This window comes from Triturus cristatus, chromosome 4_2 (assembly GCF_964204655.1).
Source record: "Triturus cristatus chromosome 4_2, aTriCri1.1, whole genome shotgun sequence".
Classification (NCBI taxonomy): Eukaryota; Metazoa; Chordata; class Amphibia; order Caudata; family Salamandridae; genus Triturus; species Triturus cristatus.
This window is the reverse complement of record NC_140586.1, coordinates 282,983,190-283,002,514: the sequence shown is the minus strand read 5'-3', so window position 1 is coordinate 283,002,514 and position 19,325 is coordinate 282,983,190. Positions and strand designations below refer to the sequence as shown.

General features: G+C 42.0%; 1 protein-coding gene across 3 annotated transcripts in view; it reads right to left on the bottom strand.

The window, feature by feature from the left end:
• The window catches only part of LOC146833641 (uncharacterized), a 51,575-nt gene that overhangs the window by 9,560 nt on the left and 22,690 nt on the right, over positions 1-19,325 (bottom strand). Inside the window, exons 1-2 of one of the 3 annotated variants that reach the window (XM_085601518.1) lie at positions 18,036-19,223; positions 2,852-2,907 (exon numbers count right to left, since the gene is read on the bottom strand). In XM_085601518.1, coding sequence (XP_085457644.1) covers positions 2,852-2,907; positions 18,036-18,531 — 552 coding nt within the window. In that variant the 5' untranslated portion in view covers positions 18,532-19,223. Of the gene's footprint in view, positions 1-2,851; positions 2,908-18,035; positions 19,224-19,325 lie in introns of those variants that run through there. The other 2 variants (XM_085601519.1, XR_014960606.1) reach the window with 2 other exon arrangements.

The window sequence follows — 19,325 nt, the reverse complement described above, 5'->3', positions numbered from 1 at the left end:
TCCCCAGACTGCCACCCTCTCCGGTGTGGAATTTAAACATTGTTCTTACCAGGCTCATGGGTCCCCCATTTGAACCTCTAGACAAATGTGAACTGCAGTTCCTCACATGGAAAGTAGCTTTCCTTGTCGCTATTACCGCCCTACTTTATTTCATTGGCAGATCTAAACCCTTTAGAAAGACAAAACAACTGTTTGTAGCCTTCTCCCCACCTCATAAAGGCAACCCCATCTCCAAAGCTGGGATCGCTAGGTGGATAGTAAAATGCATTCAAATATGCTACCAGAAGGCTAAACGCACATTAACAATTCCCCCTAGAGCGCACTCAACACTCAAACTAGAGGCTGCCATGGCATTCTTAGGGAACATTCCCTTAGATGACATCTGTAAAGTAGCAACATGGTCTACATCACACACCTTCACCAAACACTATTGTGTTGATGTGCAGGCTAAGCAACAAGCTTCCGTAGGCCAAGCTGTTCTTGAAACACTTTTTCAAACCACTGCAACAGATACAGGTGACCATTGCTAGGGGAGACACTGCTATACAGTCTACGCACAGTGTACAATCTGCAGCTCATATGCCTCGAACGGAAAATGCTACTTACCAGTATGCATCTGTTCTTGGCATGTAGAGCTGCAGAGTTGTACACGCCCACCCGCCTCCCCGGAACCTGTATCTGTTCCAGTACTATCTTAATTAGATACCTTCACATGAACATCTCTTTATTTCTTACTGCCTCCATCATTTCCCATCATGGCGAAAAACAATCTGAGGATGGAGTCGATGCCCATGCGCACTATCTTCCAAGGGAGGAGTCACCTATCTCGTGACTACAAAAGACTCTTCCAAGACAGCAACAAAGTGCAAGCATCTGAGCCCAACACCAGATGGCGATCTATGCACAGTTTACAACTCTGCAGCTCTACATGCCAAGAACAGATGCATACTGGTAAGTAGCATTTTCATAATATTCTTATGGATGTTGACAGTTGTCACGAACACCTGGTGCAGCTGGTACTCACTTGTGGAATGATCGATTGCAGCCTCAGTCAAGGCGGCTGTCCTCACGTGGAAACTACCGGTGTCTCCATCAGGTTTAGCACTGCCAGGTGCGTACCGAGGTTATAGAGATCCGGTGACCCGGAAATGACGCTCGCTGTCCTTCCAGCATGCGTCCCAGAAAAACTAGATTACAAAGCGAGGGTGCCGTCCCTGCTAGTACTCTGACTCAAACGGAGGCTGGAATTCCACTAGTCCTGTGTCTATGCAGGGGCTCTGTTGGCTTGGTGACTGCGTCACTTTGTATGGTTGTCTAAGGGAATCAGTCCTCCTTGAGGGCGAACACAACTGCTGTGGGCGAGGAAATCCCCTCTGTTGGATGCAAGTATAAGCCCTGCGGTTTATTTGTGTGCGCATCAGTACAGTAGTAGGGCTTAATGTGCCGGTGTAACTGTTGAATAACTATGTTTGTAGGAAATGTAAGGCGTGGCTGAGGGAAGGCAAACAGCTAGGAGTGCACAGTATCTACGGTTAGCCGGCGGCATTTAAAACAAAACTACAAATTGCAAAAAATGCAATAGTCAAACAACATAAAAATATGTACAGGAACACAGTCACGTGCAGCAAACGACTTAACTACAAATAGCTGTCATGTCCAACACTCATTAATGTAGCTATGTGTTTCTTAAACATATACCCACTTTGACAAGACGACATGTCCTCTTTCAATGCTCTACATTAAGGTGTGCCTCAGCCTGTATTCCATCTGGCTGTACCCCATTTTTCAGAGAGAGATGTCGCCTAGAAGTACTATACAAATGAGATCCCTTGACTGGGGTGAATGTTTTGATTTGTTCTGCATTCCGTCCATCAATTGTGTGTCTTTTGCTTCCTCGCCCTAAGTGAGCCGGGTATGCCCAGACGTGTGCCGGGTATGCCCAGACGTGGGTCCCGGGCTCACTGTGCCACTGGATTCAAGCTATCCTGGCTGATGAGGGGTGAAACCCCGAAAACGGACCTAGGATGCTTGTTTCCGGTCCAGGGAGGACCTGGCTTGGCAGTTCGGGCTGAACTGTTATCATGAAGCACAGGGTTGAGACTGATTTGCATATGGCCAGGTATAAACTGGGGTGGCATGGTGACAAGAGAATGATGGATTTAACCCAGATCTCTTGACTGGGGGTGAATGTTTTGATTTGATCTGCATTCCGTCCATCAATTGTGTGTCATTTGCTTTCTCACCCTAAGTGTGCCGGGTATGCCCAGACGTGGGTCCCGGGCTCACTGTGCCACTGGATTCAAGCTATCCTGGCTGATGAGGGGTGAAACCCAGAAACCGGTCCTAGGATGCTTGTTTCCGGTCCAGGGAGGACCTGGCTTGGCAGTTTGGGCTGGACTGTTCCCATAAGGGGCAGGGTCAAGACTGATTTGCATATGGCCAGGTCTAAACTGGCGTGGCATGAAGAGCAAAAGAATGATGGATTTAACCCAGCTCTCTTGACTGGGGGTGAATGTTTTGATATGTTCTGCATTCCGTCGATTGGGGTGAGAATGTACATATTTCTTCCAATCTCACCATGCGAGCTTGCATTGTGGCTAAGCATTAAAAAATAACTTTGATACAATGCCGCACATAATGGTTATTTGGGATCTAGGAACATATGAAATGGTGGCAGAATTTTTCAAAGATCATTTAATTTGTCAATTGAGTTTATCCTGCCTGGGTGTGGTGAAACGTTTGACTCACTTTCTCCTTGGTAGATACAACAGAGTGAGTGGTGTGTCAATGAGATTTCTGATGGGGAAAGTTTGAGGGACTGTCATTAGAGGGATGTTGTGATGTTTTGTACCTTTTGATGATGATCTAGACTTCTGTGTTTTGGACAGCCATGGCATCGATGGCAACCTTAAAGAAGAAGAAAAAAGTGTTAGAAGAGATGGAAAAAGCAGAACGGTAACCACATTTTGTAGGGCAGCACGACCCCTGGAGAGAAGTTTGGGTCATCGAAGACCATGCTCCAGACCAGATGGGCCAATGCTGCACAGGTAAATTTTCCTTCAGTTCAAAATTGACATCAGCATGCTCTTGCTGGAAACAGAACTTCAGGCTTTATTCATCCACCAAATCTGCATATGCTTCCTTGTAGTCTCCTCCATTGTCAATGTGTGGGAATTGTGGAAGGAACCACCAAAATAAGCAACATATTGTTATACCTAGCGTGCATCCATATATATAAATATAAATGCAAAGGAATGTAATTATTAAACCTGTGGATTTGGTGAAAGTCGTTGGTGTCGGCGTCCTTTCTTTGATTGAAGATGGGAGTTGGAGGTTGATATATGTATATATATATACACACATATACATGCACGCTCGGCAGAGCAATGTTCCCCTTTTAAAAGTGGTATTTCTAAAATAGTAATGTTAAATCCAACTTCACCAGTAAGTAGGATTTGTCAATACCATTCCAAACATATGAAACATGAAAAAACTGCACCGCTCTGATCAGGCATTACAGTTTAAAAGTGTATTAAGGACTTTCCAATGCTAACCTGTGTGAGAAGTAGACCTCACAGTAGTGAAAACGAAATATATATCTATATATATATAGATATATAGGTATATATATATACATCTATAGATATATATGTATTCCCTCACTTGCAAAGCTGATCATCAGACACAAAATACACATAGAAATTCATAGTTAAAAAAACCACCAAAATAGAAACCCATGCAAAATCAGTAAAACATTGGATAAAAGAGAAACTACAAAGGCTTTATAAAAACAAGCATTAAAACAACAGTGGATTACGCAAGGAAAGTGCATTTTTCAAAAAGGAGCCTACTGCTATACAGACATCAACACAACCTAGTTGCAGCAAATATAACAATGCCACTCTACACTTGTTAAAATTATGCTGTCTTGAAACAGGCAAAAGATAACATTTAGTCAGAGGAAGATGAAATCTACAGAAAAAGGTCAAATGTAACAGGGTCTGTGGTGACATCTTGTCACGTGGACATGAGCAAATATCAGCAGCGGCAAATTGAGCTTATGGCAAACAAAGTTGCCACCTAATTGAGCCTAGCCTAAAACTGGACAACAAGGTACATTCCCAAGTAACTGGTAGCCGCCTTAAGTAGTATGCCTCCCCCAGTGTGGTTTGTGTGAGACAATAACCCCTGACTAAGGGCTTCAATAGTTCTCAACCCTCTTTCTGTGCCCTTCTATTGGAGAGAAAACACTCCCTAATCCACCCTCTATCATTTTTGCAAATATCTGAGGGTTTCTGTTAGAAATTGGGTTTCTAGTTGGCAAAGTTATGCACCCTTTCCAAGCAAAAACCACAATGCTAGTCAGGGAAAGCTAGATACACACTATAAGATAGCCTATGCTCACCTTCTGATAGCTTGGCACAGAACAGTCAGACTTATCTTAAGAGGCAATGTGTAAAGTATTTGTGCAACACACACACATACACACACACAGTAACACAATGAATACACCACAAAATATTTTATATAGGTTTATAAAAATAGAGTGATATATTATAAACAAAACAAGAACAAAACGACAAAAATCCAATGTATAGAAGTTGAGATATTGAATTTTAAAATAATAAATGCAATAAAGTGCTTAGAAGAAAGTAGTGTTAGAAGGTTAGTTTAGGTTGCGCTGGACCGTGGCAAAGTCAAAGTTCGGACGAACAGCAATGGGGCACCAGCGGGCTACAGGCCGCATGCATGCCACTGTGAACTAAGTACCTTTCCTAGTTGCAAGCAAGGAGATGCATCGATCTTCTTCACACAGTAAAGGTGATGCATCAGTTCTGAAGACAAGTGCCGGAGTTGAGAGACTTCGAGTGATGCGCTGGATTTTGCCACACAGTCGAGGGGATGCATCAATCTCACCAACCTGCAGCAGCGGTGATACGCTGTCTGATGCATTGATCTCGGGAGGAAATGTGCTGGTTCTGATGCACTGCTCTGATTTTACTCCTGCAACCAGTTCAATCACTGGCTCTGCTACATGCAGACAGGAGATGCGTCCAAATCTGTGTTGCAAGTATCTGGGCTACTTCCAGTGAGCCAGGCACAGGAGCAGGGTTGGAGACTTTGATTTTCTTGAGTCTCAAACTAGACCAGGCAAACCAACAAGCCCTTGGAGATCACTTGGAGAGAAAGCAGGGTCCAGCTCTCCTTCAGCGGAGTCAGAGTGCAGCATGACAACAAACAGAAAAGCGGCCTTCCAGATCAGCAGCCCGATTGAGTCCTTTAAGCAGCACAGCAGTCCTTCTGACAAAGGTTCAGTTCAGATCTAGAAGTGACTGGTTTTAGGAGGTCAGAGACCCAGTACTTCTATCCAAAAGTGCCTTTGATGTGGGATGTGACTTCAAAAGAGATCTCTGAAGTGCACAGGTCCCCCTTTCAGCCCAGTCCTGTCTGCCAGGCTATCTATGGGGGTAAATCAGCCCTTGTGTGGGGACAGGACATTACCTATTCAAGTGAAGTGTTAGCCACTCACTTCTATCCTGTCCAGACAAGGCCATCAGAATGTATATGTGTGTAGACAGGTATTCAGACACACACATCCTTTCTGTGTTGTGGATGTGCAGAGGGAATGCAACAAAGTGTAGCTGTCACCCACACCAGATGTGTATTGGAGAGAGGCTGTCAGGCATACATTGCAGTAAGTGCAGAGCAATGTTCCCTTTCTAAACGTAGAATTTCTAAAATAGTAATGTTAAATCCAACTTCACCAGTAAGTAGGGTTTATCAATACCATTCCAAACATATGAAACATGAATAAACTGCACCTCTCTGATCAGGAATTACAGATAAAAAGTGTATTAAGGACTTCCCAATGCTAACCTATGTGAGAAGTAGACCTCACAGTAGTGAAAAAGAAATAGGCTGTTTGTCACTACCAGGACGTGCAAAACATAAAAGTACATGTCCTAGCTTTTAATTACATAGCACCCTGCCCTTGGGACTCCCTAGGGCCTACTTTTGGGGTGACATATGTATAGTAAAAGGGGAGTTTAAGGCTTGGCAAGTAGTTTTAAATGTCAAGTCGAAGTGGCAGTAAACTACACACACAGGCACTGTAGTGGCCGTCTGAGACAGGTTTGAAAGGCTACTTCTGTGCGTGGCACAATTCGTGCTTCAGCCCACTAGTAGTATTTGAGTTACATGCCCTGGTTATATTGTATACCACCTTACAAGGGGTTTTAAAGTAAATTAATAGGTCAGTCAGGTATACACCAATAACACACCTCTTTAGGGAAGAAGAACATGCACTTTAGCACTGATTAACAGTGGTAAAGTGCCCAGAGTCCTAAAACAAAAGGATTCAGCAAAACGTGGAGGCAAAAAGCAAAGGATTGAGGGAAGACCACCATATGGCTGACATATCTAACAGTGTCTCATAGATTGACAGGCAACCTAAGGCCTGGCTTGTCTCCCTAATGTATTTCAGCCAGGGTTTCCTATTCCCGTGGTCACATGAGAGGCAGTCTAGAATAATTGTCCTATTTAGGCTAGCTTCCTCCTTGTACCGAATTGAGCACCACAAAAACAGGAGATCAAGATTTATCTGGTCCTCAGTGTACTTCAGACCCAGTTCCTGATGAATAGCAAAGTACGATGTTGGTGGCACACCCTATTTTCTTCAGGATGAGCACCACGTACATCTATATAACCCCAGATTCCTGCACCATAAGTCAATATGGGCAGACATTTACTTTTTCTTTTTTTTTTAAACATCTTTATTTAGACATCCATCACAAACAAAAAATAAGATGATGTTGCATTTCTATAATATATATTTTGATGCGTATGCACAGGACGTCAATTATTGAACTTAACTCCATCCTAAACTAGCCCCACCCGGCTACCTAACCTTCCCCCCTCCACCCCTTCCCTCCCACAAAACCAAAGAAAGAGCTAAATTCAGATTACATCTATATGTGCTCTAGAACTTTGAGTTTGGTAAAACATAGCAGGCAGTTAATAAATCATCTTTAATGTCTCACCTGGTGATTAGCTATCACAGTTTAAGTTATATCAGGCTGCAGCCACATTGGTCCAATTGGTAATTGATGCCCACATTTCAAGCACCCTATTCTTGACTTTTAAACCGGAACGTACAAATACTGCTTTCTCCCAGCGATAGGTGGCTAACAATATCCCCAACCAGCAATGTACTGAAGGGGTTCTTTATCTAACCATACAGTAGCTAAGCATAGCCTAAACACTGCCATCGCCGCAAAGAGCAAAGCCCGCTTTGGAGCTGTCATTTCTTGATTACTTACTCCCAATACAATGACTTGCGGCGTGAGATCCACCTCAAACCCAAACATGTTCTTGATATAATTGCCCACTTCACCCAACAAGACTGACAATCTAGGGCAGGTAGCGAACATATGAACACTATCTGCAGCAAAGCAATCGCAGCGAGAGCAGTGTATACCAGAGGAACCTCCCCATTTAGAAATCCTCGCTGGAGTAATATATAGGATCAACCACGTTTTGAAACATTGAACTTGTAAATTAGCTGAGAAAACCGCAGTCTGGCTCAATAATAAAGAATCCTCACACTCCCCTACCCCTGCTTGCAGCAATTCCTGCCAATGATCAGTATGTTTTATGAAGTCGTCCTCCATCACATTATTAAGTAGTTTATAAAATTTGGGGATTGGTGAGGGAGCCCCTAGAGCAAGCTCCAGTAAGGGGACTTTATAACCCCCAATTGCTTTCTTAGATAAATAGTCCCTCACTTGTAGGAATTTGAAAAACGAGTTATTGCCAATCCCATATTTCCTCTTGATTACATCAAACGAATGTATAGTATTGTCCACCATAAGGTCACCTATATACCTGATGCCCCTAGCCATCCCTATCTTCATATAACCATCCCAGAACATTTCCGGCAATAAGTAGTTATACGCCAGAGGGGTATATCTATGTATCCTATTCAGCTTAAGTTTCTTCCTTACTGCCGTCCAGATCTTAAATGCACCCAAGATTTTAAATTTCACTCTTTTAAAGTAGGCATAATCAATGTGTCGCATGAGACAGCCATGGGCCTCCGCCCCATTACTAACCTATATATTGAGGTGTAGGATGTTTTCTCTAATGCTGCACTCTCCTTCCCCAGCAGTACATACATGTGTTGTAATGCAACAGCCCAGTAGTAGATCTGGAAGTTGGGGGCAGACATTTTCAATTATATATTTCAAGCAAAGGAAGAATGGGCTTATTGCCAATGGAGGACGCAGGAGACAAAATGGTACCAATCGAATGCAAAAAGCGATTCTTCCTATCAGTGGCACATGGGGTCCAAGTACACGCACTGTCATACATTATAGCAAGGAATGGAAACTGGGTCACTGTCTCAATAACCCTTCCCCCAATGCTGATTTTACTGTTTTAGCGCCACTAACCATAATGAAAGTTTTAGTTAAATTTGTTTCCAGCTTAAAATCCTTCATAAAAAGCACAAAGTAAGAAATCAGTACCTTTAAACTATTAACTGTCCTGGCTAGCAGCATGTAGTCTTCGTATAGAAGGACAGGAAAACGTTTTTTTTATTAACCCTCGGAACATCAGCCCCTGATTTAGTTAAAGCTGCTTCCACTCCATGCTTCCATAGGACCTCTTTTGGCCACATATGGTACTGCAACATGGCTATGTAAAAAATATTTGCATTTATAATGATTTGTATAACTCATTTACCCACTCACTTATCCATACAGGCAGTCACACACAACTTCACCCACTCACACTGACACTCAGGCACCTATAGAGGTACTCAGACAACCAATCACTCACTCATGCAGAAACTCACATACCCACTCATACACCCATACAGCCACTTAGACACCAACTGACAGACAGATAGACATTCACACAACCAGTCACTCACACATTCACTGAGAAATCTAATCACTCACATATACAGTTAGTCACGCACACACTGAATCATCCCATCAGGCACTCATACACTCACTGATTCACCAGTACCTCTTAGTATATATATTTAACACTCATCAACTTTTTAAAAACACTCAGTCGATGAATGATGTCATCTATGACCGCTGAATTTCAATGGTATTGTATGAGTGAAATCTGAGCCTAACTATAACAACCCTGTAACCTTTGTTTTTTCAGTGAATATATATATATATATACATATACATACTTTGAGGTCAGCAGCTAAAGTTTTTCTTAGGAGTCCACCACTAGCCCAGCCAAATTGCCTAATACCATGTCTGCCCAATCTTAATTCGCCATCATGTCTGCTCTTCCACCACGTTCATTTCCTGTCTTGTTATCTCACTATTGCAGGTTCTTTCTCATCCCTGCATTTTAGGTCTGCCTTGGCAGGGTGGATGTTGCCTGACATTATGTGATCAACAAAAAAGAGCTTTAAGAAGGACTACTGAGAGAAGAGCCTTGGCTCTGCCCAAATATTCATTCCTTGAGTACAAATTTTGAATGGGCATAAGTTGTGTGCTTACACTTGACAATAGAGCTTCTATTGCGGTTTTTGCCTTTTAGGAAAATTTTTGCTAATCATAGCAGGACTGAGTCGATTAGGATGACAAGCCACCGATCAAAGCTAAAGGTCTGATCTGATTATTATGTAACGCTAGGACAAAGGCAGTAAGCCTTGCCTCTGTATCATAAAAAGCTAATAGACCTTTGAGAATGGCTTGTTATTTCACTGTGTTAAAGGCTATAGACAGATGTTTTTTATGTTTAAATTTGTTTTATTATTATTTTACTGCGTCAATAAATATACCACTTGGAACATAAACAGGCTTCTGTAAGCTTGGCATCAACATTCAGCGTATGTTAGCTTGCAGTAATTGGTGTCCCAACCCCCACAAACAACCTAAACCCCCTCCCCCATCCCTCTCCCTGGGTGCCTAACCTGCTATTTCACATACATATGTTGATCAAATAACTAATCCCTCCGCTGGGGGTGATTATGCTGGGGCAGTCGGATCGGTCAGTTTCAGTATTCGTAGGTATTTTGGGCTAGTCGATTAGTGAATTCCTTGGAGAGTATATCTATAAATGGCCGTTAGGACTCTCTAAATGTGTCTCCCTGCTGTCTGAGTGTAGTCGAGGGTCTTTCCATCCCCATAAAATGACGGTAAATAGACATAATATCGGAAAAAAAATATCGAGTGGACAGAATATCGAGTTTTTAATATCGAATGGACAGAATATCGAATAGCAAAAATATAGTGGTGAAGAATATCGAAAAACAGGTAAGAAATATCGATTACAATAATACAGAAGTAAGTAATATCGACAGTCATAATATAGTTGTTAAAAATATCGAATTTTTTATAGTGTTTTAAGTGTTAGTATATGTGTTAAAAGTATGTATTAATATTGGAATGTATGTTAGAATATTTTTAAAGTAATGAAATTTATGTTATTTTATTTTTGTGTAATTTAATTCCGTAGCGGGTTGTGGGTTTATAGGGGAGTAGGGTGGGAAGTAATTTAATTATAGTACATTAAATAATAATTTATAGGAATTATTAATTATTTTTAATTTAATTTAGCGTTTTACTTCTGTAGCGGGTTGTGGGTTTATAGGGGAATAGGGTAGGAAGTAATTTAATTATAGTACATTAAATAATAATTTATAGGAATTATTAATTATTTTTAATTTAATTTTGCGTTTTACTTCTGTAGCGGGTTGTGGGTTTATAGGGGAATAGGGTGGGAAGTAATTTAATTGTCATTAGTTAATTATTAATTGGTATTGAAAATTAATTGGTTGTTGATTAATTATTAATTGGTAAATAATTTGTATTAATTGGTAATTAATTTGTATTAATTGATTAATTGATAATTATGTTAATTGTATTCATTTAATATTTGTAGCGGGCAGTGTGTTTATAGGGGAATATGGTGGTAAGTAATATAATTGTAAATAAATAATTATTTAATTAATTTGTGTACATTGTTAATTATTATATCTTTAATTTAATTCTGCGTTTTACTTCTGTAGCGGGTTGTGGGTTTATAGGGGAATAGGGTGGGAAGTAATTTAATTGTTATTCGTTAATTATTAATTGGTATTGAAAATTAATTGGTTGTTGATTAATTATTAATTGGTAAATAATTAGTATTAAATGGTAATGACTTTGTATTAATTGTTTAATTGATAATTATGTTAATTGTATTTATTTAATATTTGTAGCGGGTAGTGTTCTATCTGCAAGGAGTACAGTTTGAAATATTGCCCTCTATATATGTGAATGTTACTTAAATTCTATATACATGTTTGCATCGGTTTCCTGATATCGACAACGGTGTTCCGTAGTTAGGGTAACCAGATTTTTGAGAACCAATATGGTGGAAAGTGATATAATTGTAAATAATTAATTTTTTAAATAATTTGTGTATATTGTTAATTAATATATTATAAATTAATTATTAATTGGTATTATTTGCATTTATTAATGTTTGTTATTGAAAAACAATTGGTTTTTAATTAATTATTAATAGTTAATTAATTAAACCAAATTGTATTCGTATTTATAAATAATCAATTATTAAATCTTGTGTGATTGGTAATTAATTGTAATAATTGTTTTGGTATTAATAATTAATTACTTAAAAAAAAATATATATATATATATTATTTTCCCTACTATTGCACTTACTTGAGTGGGAATAGTAATTTTTACCCCTACGCTATCCAATGCTTTCCCTATTATTGCACTCTCTGGAGTGGGAATAGTAATGTTTACTCTCCCGCTATCCAACGCTTTCCCTACTTTTGCATTCTCTGGAGTGGGAATAGTAATTTTTACCCTACTGCTATCCAACGCTTTCCCTACTGTTGCACTCTCTGGAGTGGGAATAGTAATTTTTACCCCTACGCTATCCAATGCTTTCCCTATTATTGCACTCTCTGGAGTGGGAATAGTAATGTTTACTCTCCCGCTATCCAACGCTTTCCCTACTTTTGCATTCTCTGGAGTGGGAATAGTAATTTTTACCCTACTGCTATCCAACGCTTTCCCTACTGTTGCACTCTCTGGAGTGGGAATAGTAATTTTTATCCTTACGCTATCCAATGCTTTCCCTACTGTTGCACTCTCTGGAGTGGGAATAGTAATTTTTACCCCTACGCTATCCAAAGCTTTCCCTACTGTTGCACTCTCTGGAGTGGGAATAGTAATTTTTACCCGTACGCTATCCAACGCTTTCCCTACTGTTGCACTCACTGGAGTGGGAATAGTACATTTTACTCTCCCGCTATCCAACGCTTTCCCTACTGTTGCACTCTCTGGAGTGGGAATAGTAATTTTTATCCCTACGCTATCCAACGCTTTCCCTACTGTTGCACTCTTTGGAGTGGGAATAGTAATTTTTACCCCTACGCCATTTGACGTTTTCTCTACTGTTGTAATCACTGGAGTGGGAAAAGTAAATTTTGAACTACTGCTATCCAACGCTTTCCCTACTGTTGCACTCTCTGGAGTGGGAATAGTAATTTTGTCCCTCCCGCTATGCAACGCTTTCCCTACTGTTGCAGTCACTGGAGTGGGAATAGTAAATTTGACCCTCCCCCATCCAACGCTTTCGCTACTGTTGCACTCTCTGGAGTGGGAATAGTAATGTTTACCCCTTCGCTATCCAACGCTTTCCCTACTGTTGCACTCACTGGAGTGGGAATAGTAAATGTTACCCTCCCGCTATCCAACGCTTTCCCTACTGTTGCTCTCTCTGGAGTGGGAATAGTAATTTTTACCCCTACGCTATCCAATGTTTTCCCTATTATTGCACTCTCTGGAGTGGGAATAGTAATTTTTACCCTCCCGCTATCCAACGCTTTCCCTACTGTTGCATTCTCTGGAGTGGGAATAGTAATTTTTACCCTCCCGCTATCCAACGCTTTCCCTACTATTGCACTTACTGGAGTGGTAATAGTAAATTTTACCCGCCCGCTATCCTACTCAGAAAATATTGAATATTTTTAATTAATATTACGTTAATATATATGTATTAATTTTGTTTTTTTACTTACTTTAATTATTTATTAATTTTACTGTTATTTAAGTATTTTTAAGTATGTGTCAGTTAATTCTATGTATTATTTCATTAATTTTACATTACTTTTTAAACATTTAAAAAATTCGATATTTTGACTAACTATATTATTTACAACGATATTTTGGATTCGATATTTTTGTAATTTCCTGTTTGGAGATAGGGGTTCGATATTTTGGTATTCTATATTTTGGCATCGATATTTTTGTAAGTCTATATTTTTGTAGTCGATATTATGTCAGTGATCCAAAATGACATATGCGATGCAGCCACTGTCTGTGTGACGGCACCTTTTCGGTTCCCCACAGCGCTAGAATCGCCTGATGAGCTGCTCCCAATGCTAGCGCTATGTGTTTGCACGTTTAGATTTTAGTTGGCAGGTGAGGGGGTTGGGATGGCCGAGAATCACATACGAGGGGAATCTAGGGAATTGGGTGTCCCAATGTGTGTCTGTGTCTGATAGGATTTCCTCCCAATACCCATCCAGTCTATGACACTCCCACGAATTATGGACTATGGTTCCCAGGCCGCCACACCCCCTCCAGCATCAGTCATCCCTGTCAGGGTTCCCTTTCTTCGAGCGTACTGGGGTAAAATTCCAATGTGTGGCACTCTTTGTTGCTGTTTCAATGCTAGCAGCGTTTGGGGTGGTATGTCTCGCTCTATAGTATATATCCCGCCACTCTTTCTAGGAGAGCGATCTTCCCAACTCCCGTTGGGATGGCGTCTTGACTCCTACATCCTCCCCTCCCAGAAGCCCACACAGCTCTGCAGTCTGGCGCCTGTGCGAGTCTCCCAGGGGAAGCCGTTTCTCATAGCCAATGAGGTGTCACTGTGCCGCTTCCATCACTGTCAGCTGCATTACCCAGTGGCATATCTGAGTGTATCTATATCCTTCTCTCTCCGGAGCCCGTATTACTTTTTCAAATCCTTAAATGTCTTGGGACCTTCCTGGCCAAAGAAAGGACCAATAGGTCTACACCCGACCTCCACCACACAGAGAATGCAGAGCTATCCATCCCTGGAATAAACTCTCTACTTTCCACTATAGGGGTTGAGGGGGGACGGAAAGGGAGACAGTCCCGCTCGAGGTGCCACCGCATCTAAAACCCTTAATTAGGCACTGTAATAGCTGACAGATAAAGCTGGATTGTGCGGTGGGCGCGTGCCAGAAAGAGGACCTTCCAAAGTGCCATGTTCGCCAAAGTTCTGCCCATGAATAACCATCCCTTCTCAGATTCAGGCCTAGACCATTCCACCAGATATCTAAATTGTGACGCTTGGAAATAGCGAGCAATGCATGGGATTACCAAACCACCCTCCTCAGGTAGCCGCCAGCTATGGGCTCGCTCATCCGGGGACGCCGGAAAGCCTTCTGTAGGGACTGTAGTGTACCCTGAGGAGGCCACATCGGTCAGGTTTGAAATTGACAGATGTTTTTTACACAGAATCTCACAGATCAAGATAGTAGTCAAGGGTTTGATCTTGGTTACCCGTCTGACAAATAGCTGGGGTTGAATATTTGCAATTAAATAATTCTTGTTAGGCATTTTTCGAATGGGCCATATATTGTTTTGCCAACTGTAATTTTTTGCATATGTTTGTAATTTTATGACAGTGTGCCGGGTGGTTGCCACTTTATGTTCAATACAGGAGGCCTCAGCACTGTGATAGTCCGAAACAGACCTTCTAAAGAGGGATTGTACACTGCTTTGCCAGAAGTAAATTGTAATTTTGCTGAGTGTTTGCCAGATGGCTACCTTGTGAGAAAGCTTGAGCTGATGATAGAGACAAGCCAACTTTAAAGGTTACAGGCATGATTGGTTGATTTGGACATGCGTGTCAGATGTCATACGACTGATCTGTTTATTATGAAAAGTTGTGACAAATGCAGTAGGCCTCACTTATTTATTGTGAAAAGCATATGTTGAACCCAATAGATCTGTAAACATCAATTGCTGTTACACTACGTTAATGATTGTAGACAGGAACTTTGTAACATGACACTTCAGACATTATCAGAGTAGAGCAGGCCTTGGGTGTTGGCTACCCACGGTGGCAAGCCCGGTGGCTGGTTTGAGCTAGCCTGTTTTCAGGAAGAGTTGTATAGTGTTTTGCCAGCTGTTATTTTTACCACATTTTTAATATAAAGTCTGTATAACAATGGTTGTTTTACGGTAGCCTTGTGCCCAGAACAGTAGGCCTGGGGTTTTTATGGTGACAACCCAATTGTAAAGGCTACAGGCCTGATTGGTTCATTAGGAAAAGTTATGTTAGATACCCTTGATCTGATCTGTTAAATATGAAGGGTTAAAGACAAAGCAGTAAGCTTGGCTTATTTATTGGGAAAAGCATATGTTAAAACCAATAGACCTTTAATGTTGGATTATTATTACACTGTGTTAAAGGCTGTAGAAAGGTATTCTGTCACACAGATTACTTTAATAGGCAAGGTGTCCTGTGTCGGTTACCCATCTAACAAAGCCCTGCGATTAGAAGATTTGCACCGCAGGAATCTTTGTTAGGAGTGGCTGTATATTGTTTTGCTAAGTCTAGTGTTGCACATTTTTCTACTTTTAGGATTCTAATTTTGGTTAACTTATGGGAAAAGGTAGGCTCAATATGGAAGGCATACAGTGCTAACCATGAGGATCCAGTGATAAAGGATATATGCCTGATCAGTGATTGGTTCATTAGAAAAAGTTATGTCACATGCCATCAGGCTAATTTGTTTATTATAAAAATTACAACAAAGGCAGTGTGGAAAGTTTATGTTAAAGCCAATGGGTCTTTAAGAGTGGGTTGATTAGATATGATTTGTGTTACATGGATTCCTTCAGATTACTGTATTAAGCAAGACATTTGGTTTTGGTTCCTTCCTTTGTCAGGCGCTGGGGGTCGATGATTTGTACTGTGATATCCCTTGGTAGACCCTCTAAGGAGTGCCTGGCAGGTGTGTTTGTTTGCCAGGTCCTTGTAATAAAACAATAAATAAATGCATAAAAAATACATGCATATAAGGGCTTTAGGTCAACTCTCTTCTGTCAGTTTGAGTGTCTTTCACATTCTGTTTTTCCCCAAAAGACATTATACTGCATGAGGTAATCATGTATCCCCTTTTTGCCATTTGTGTTATTGCCCAGTGAGTAACAGCATTTGCCTGCCCATTCACTAGAAACCAAAGTGCATGTCAGTGTCTGGGCCGGTGGTCAGTCCTTGAGCTTTCCACTTTTTCCTTTACAAGGTTCCCTTTCCTTTTTAGGTCTCGCCTGACCCAGCGCATGCGCTGGTCTGGCGAGACTTATTGAGAGGGCTCCAAAAAGTGCTACCAGGCCAGTCTAGAGCTACAGTGCATGTGCGCGGGCGCGCGCGCCGCTCTTTACCGCGATTACTTTCACTTTCGCGGCCGCTTTGATGTTTGATCGCGATCACTTTCACTTTCGCGGCCCCACGGCCGCTTTGCATAGCCAATAGGTCTCGCTTTTGGGACCTTATAAGTATTTAGTTATGCAACTGTTGCATGGCTAAACACTTATAAGGTCCCAAAGGCAAGACCTATTGGCTATGCCAATGCTTGTTTTCATTTGTCTCCTTTTTTGTGAGAGCGTCCTGAGGCTCCCAGATATCCTGGTGGCCCACTGACTTGCCTCTCATTTGATCTGCTTTGTGCTGCATTCTACGCAAACTATTTTTAGACTGGGTGGCCATCTTGAAATGGTACTGTCCAAGGTGAATCACTGTTTTATCATTCAAATATATCCACCACACTTAGAATTATTATGTTGCCGCCTTGGATCAGTATAGCAGTGAAACACTATAAACTTTTGCATTTGAAGATGGCTGTTCAGTGCGATGTTTATTGATTGACTGTTGAGTGGTGTTTTGCATATATGGCTGCTACATCGGAATTTAAAAAATAAGATACACTATTACAATATCATTGAAAGTTAGCCACCTTCTGCTATGGTTAATTTTATTTTTATATTGCTAGCATGCGCCTGCCAAACTTTAGTGACAGCATTATTTTGTTTTTCTACTTTAATTTTTTTTATTTATCTTGTGTGTCTGTTTTATGCAATAGTGAGTCAGTGAGTTGATGAAGGGGTATGTGGATACTAACATGAGTGACAGCGTGCATGTATGGTGGCTTATTAAGTGCCTAAATGTATCAGTGACATAAGAGACGCTTTCAGTTATATGCCAGACTTGTTGGCATTGCCAATGTTTGTTAGCTATGATATGTAGGACGCTTGCACCATTCATGGTGAACATATTATGTTCTAAACTTACATTACAGGCTTTGGGTCAGGTCCCTTCGAGCACCGACTTCTTTTTTTCAATCTCCTTCACAATTGGCTCGAGATGTTGTCAATCACATCTGGATCAGCCCAACGGGAGTATTTTACTCTCACTGTCTTTTTGTTGGCTGTTTCACTGTGCCTTCCACCTCTATTGGAATGCATGAGGGACTATCTTACTTCTGAAATCCGTCTGAGTGGACGGGCAGCACTGGTGAGTGAGCACTGAAAAGGCATCTGACAAATGAATGCCTCTGAAAAGAAATCGATCCTTTTTTTGGAAGCATATATTTTTCAGATATTTTTATCTATGCTTGCACCCCAGTACACAAACAAGCACTGGCAAAGCCAAAGCCCTTGACATTTGTAGAGCATGCACATGTCCAATCCACATGCCATACAAACATCTAACATAGCTGTTCCAATGTTTGTTCCATGTGTCAGTCTTTCCTTTCACTTCCTCCTTCTTTCCCCCTTTTCTGCCTTCCTGTCTGTTGCTGTGAGTCAAAGTTTGTTGCTGAAAAATAAGTCCAGGCGCCCAAACATGAGTAGCAGTGCCCACCACTGGCATTCACCTGCACAAATGAACCACTATCTTTAAATCACCCCCTGATACTTCAGGGCACACATCAGATGTATTCTTACCTTCTTGCACGGTGAGGCTCTGGGGCTGGCTTTGGGCGGACCCAGTGGGTGGTACCACATGATCGGGATGTGGAAGCAAGGAAGAGGAGCCTGCAGGCTGAGGCAGTGTGCGTGGCTTTCCAGGGCCCGGCCCGCCCCCTTCCCGGTGGTACTGCGATGAAGCGGGAATCTTGTACATTGCCTCGGCCCTGTTAGGGAGCGGGCAATACTGTGTGGGGGGCGGTTGTGATATTGGGGGGTGGCCATTCATTGTAGCGGAATAAGAGCTGTGCAGAGGGGCGACTCTGGAGGGTTTGCCGGGAGGCCAGTGGCTTCGGGTGGTCACTATGAGTCCTCCAGAGTCCTGAGTGGTGCACAGTGAGCGCCCATTTTGGGGCAGCGCTCCTCTAGATCCCCCACCTTGGTTGTTGTAGGGCAGCGCTTTCCCTCCATGCCCGGCATTGTTGAGGGCATCAGTTGGCACAAAGGGAAACACTCGGTTGTTTCTTGATGTCATTGTGCTCCTGCGCTTTGCCCACTGCGGCCTACTGGATACAGACCAGCTCCACCGCTTTTCAGCAGACCACTCATCCTGACTTTAAGCGCTTCTTGCAGTCGAACGGTGCTCTTCACCTTTGTGACACCTTAAAGAGTCCAAAGTGGACTTTTGGTCGTTTTAGGGTCATTGTTTTTACATTCTGTAGGGCACGGATTTGTAGCAGTTTTCTTCAGGTGCTTCGTTGTCGCATATCGCTGGGGTTGTATCATCTGTCACGACGTTTGCAGAGCGTAGTTTCTACTGCATTGTTTGAGGTGTTTTTTCGTAGCTGGACGTTCGTAGCAGAAGCCTGTAGCATGTTGGTTTTGGTGTGTCGTTTCAGGAGCTACTTTTATAACGATATTTGGAACATGGCGGTTGCGGCTTATGGCTCAGTGCACATCTTTCGGTTTGTCATTGTGCTGCGTACATTGAAGCTCTTTGTTCCAGGTGTGACCTTTTTAGTCGGCCGTTTGTAGCTTGTCTGCGGTTTGGACTGCGTTGCCTCAGATTCGCCGTTTTAGCGAGCCAGCCGGGCCTCACCTTCGTGTGCGCGGGGTATCGCTTGCCAGACAACCGCCCCTCGCCTTTGAGGGGGTGAAGGGTACCCCAGGCTGTCTGTCCCGGGCAGCTGCGCACCTACTTCCTTCAGGAGCCACCGTTCCGAGTGTGCGCACCGACGAGCAGCTCATTAAAGTTACACGAGCCCCTTCCTTCCAGCTTAGGTTTCAAAGTGGATTTCTGAAGCAACTTCTTAAGAGCAGTTGTTGCTA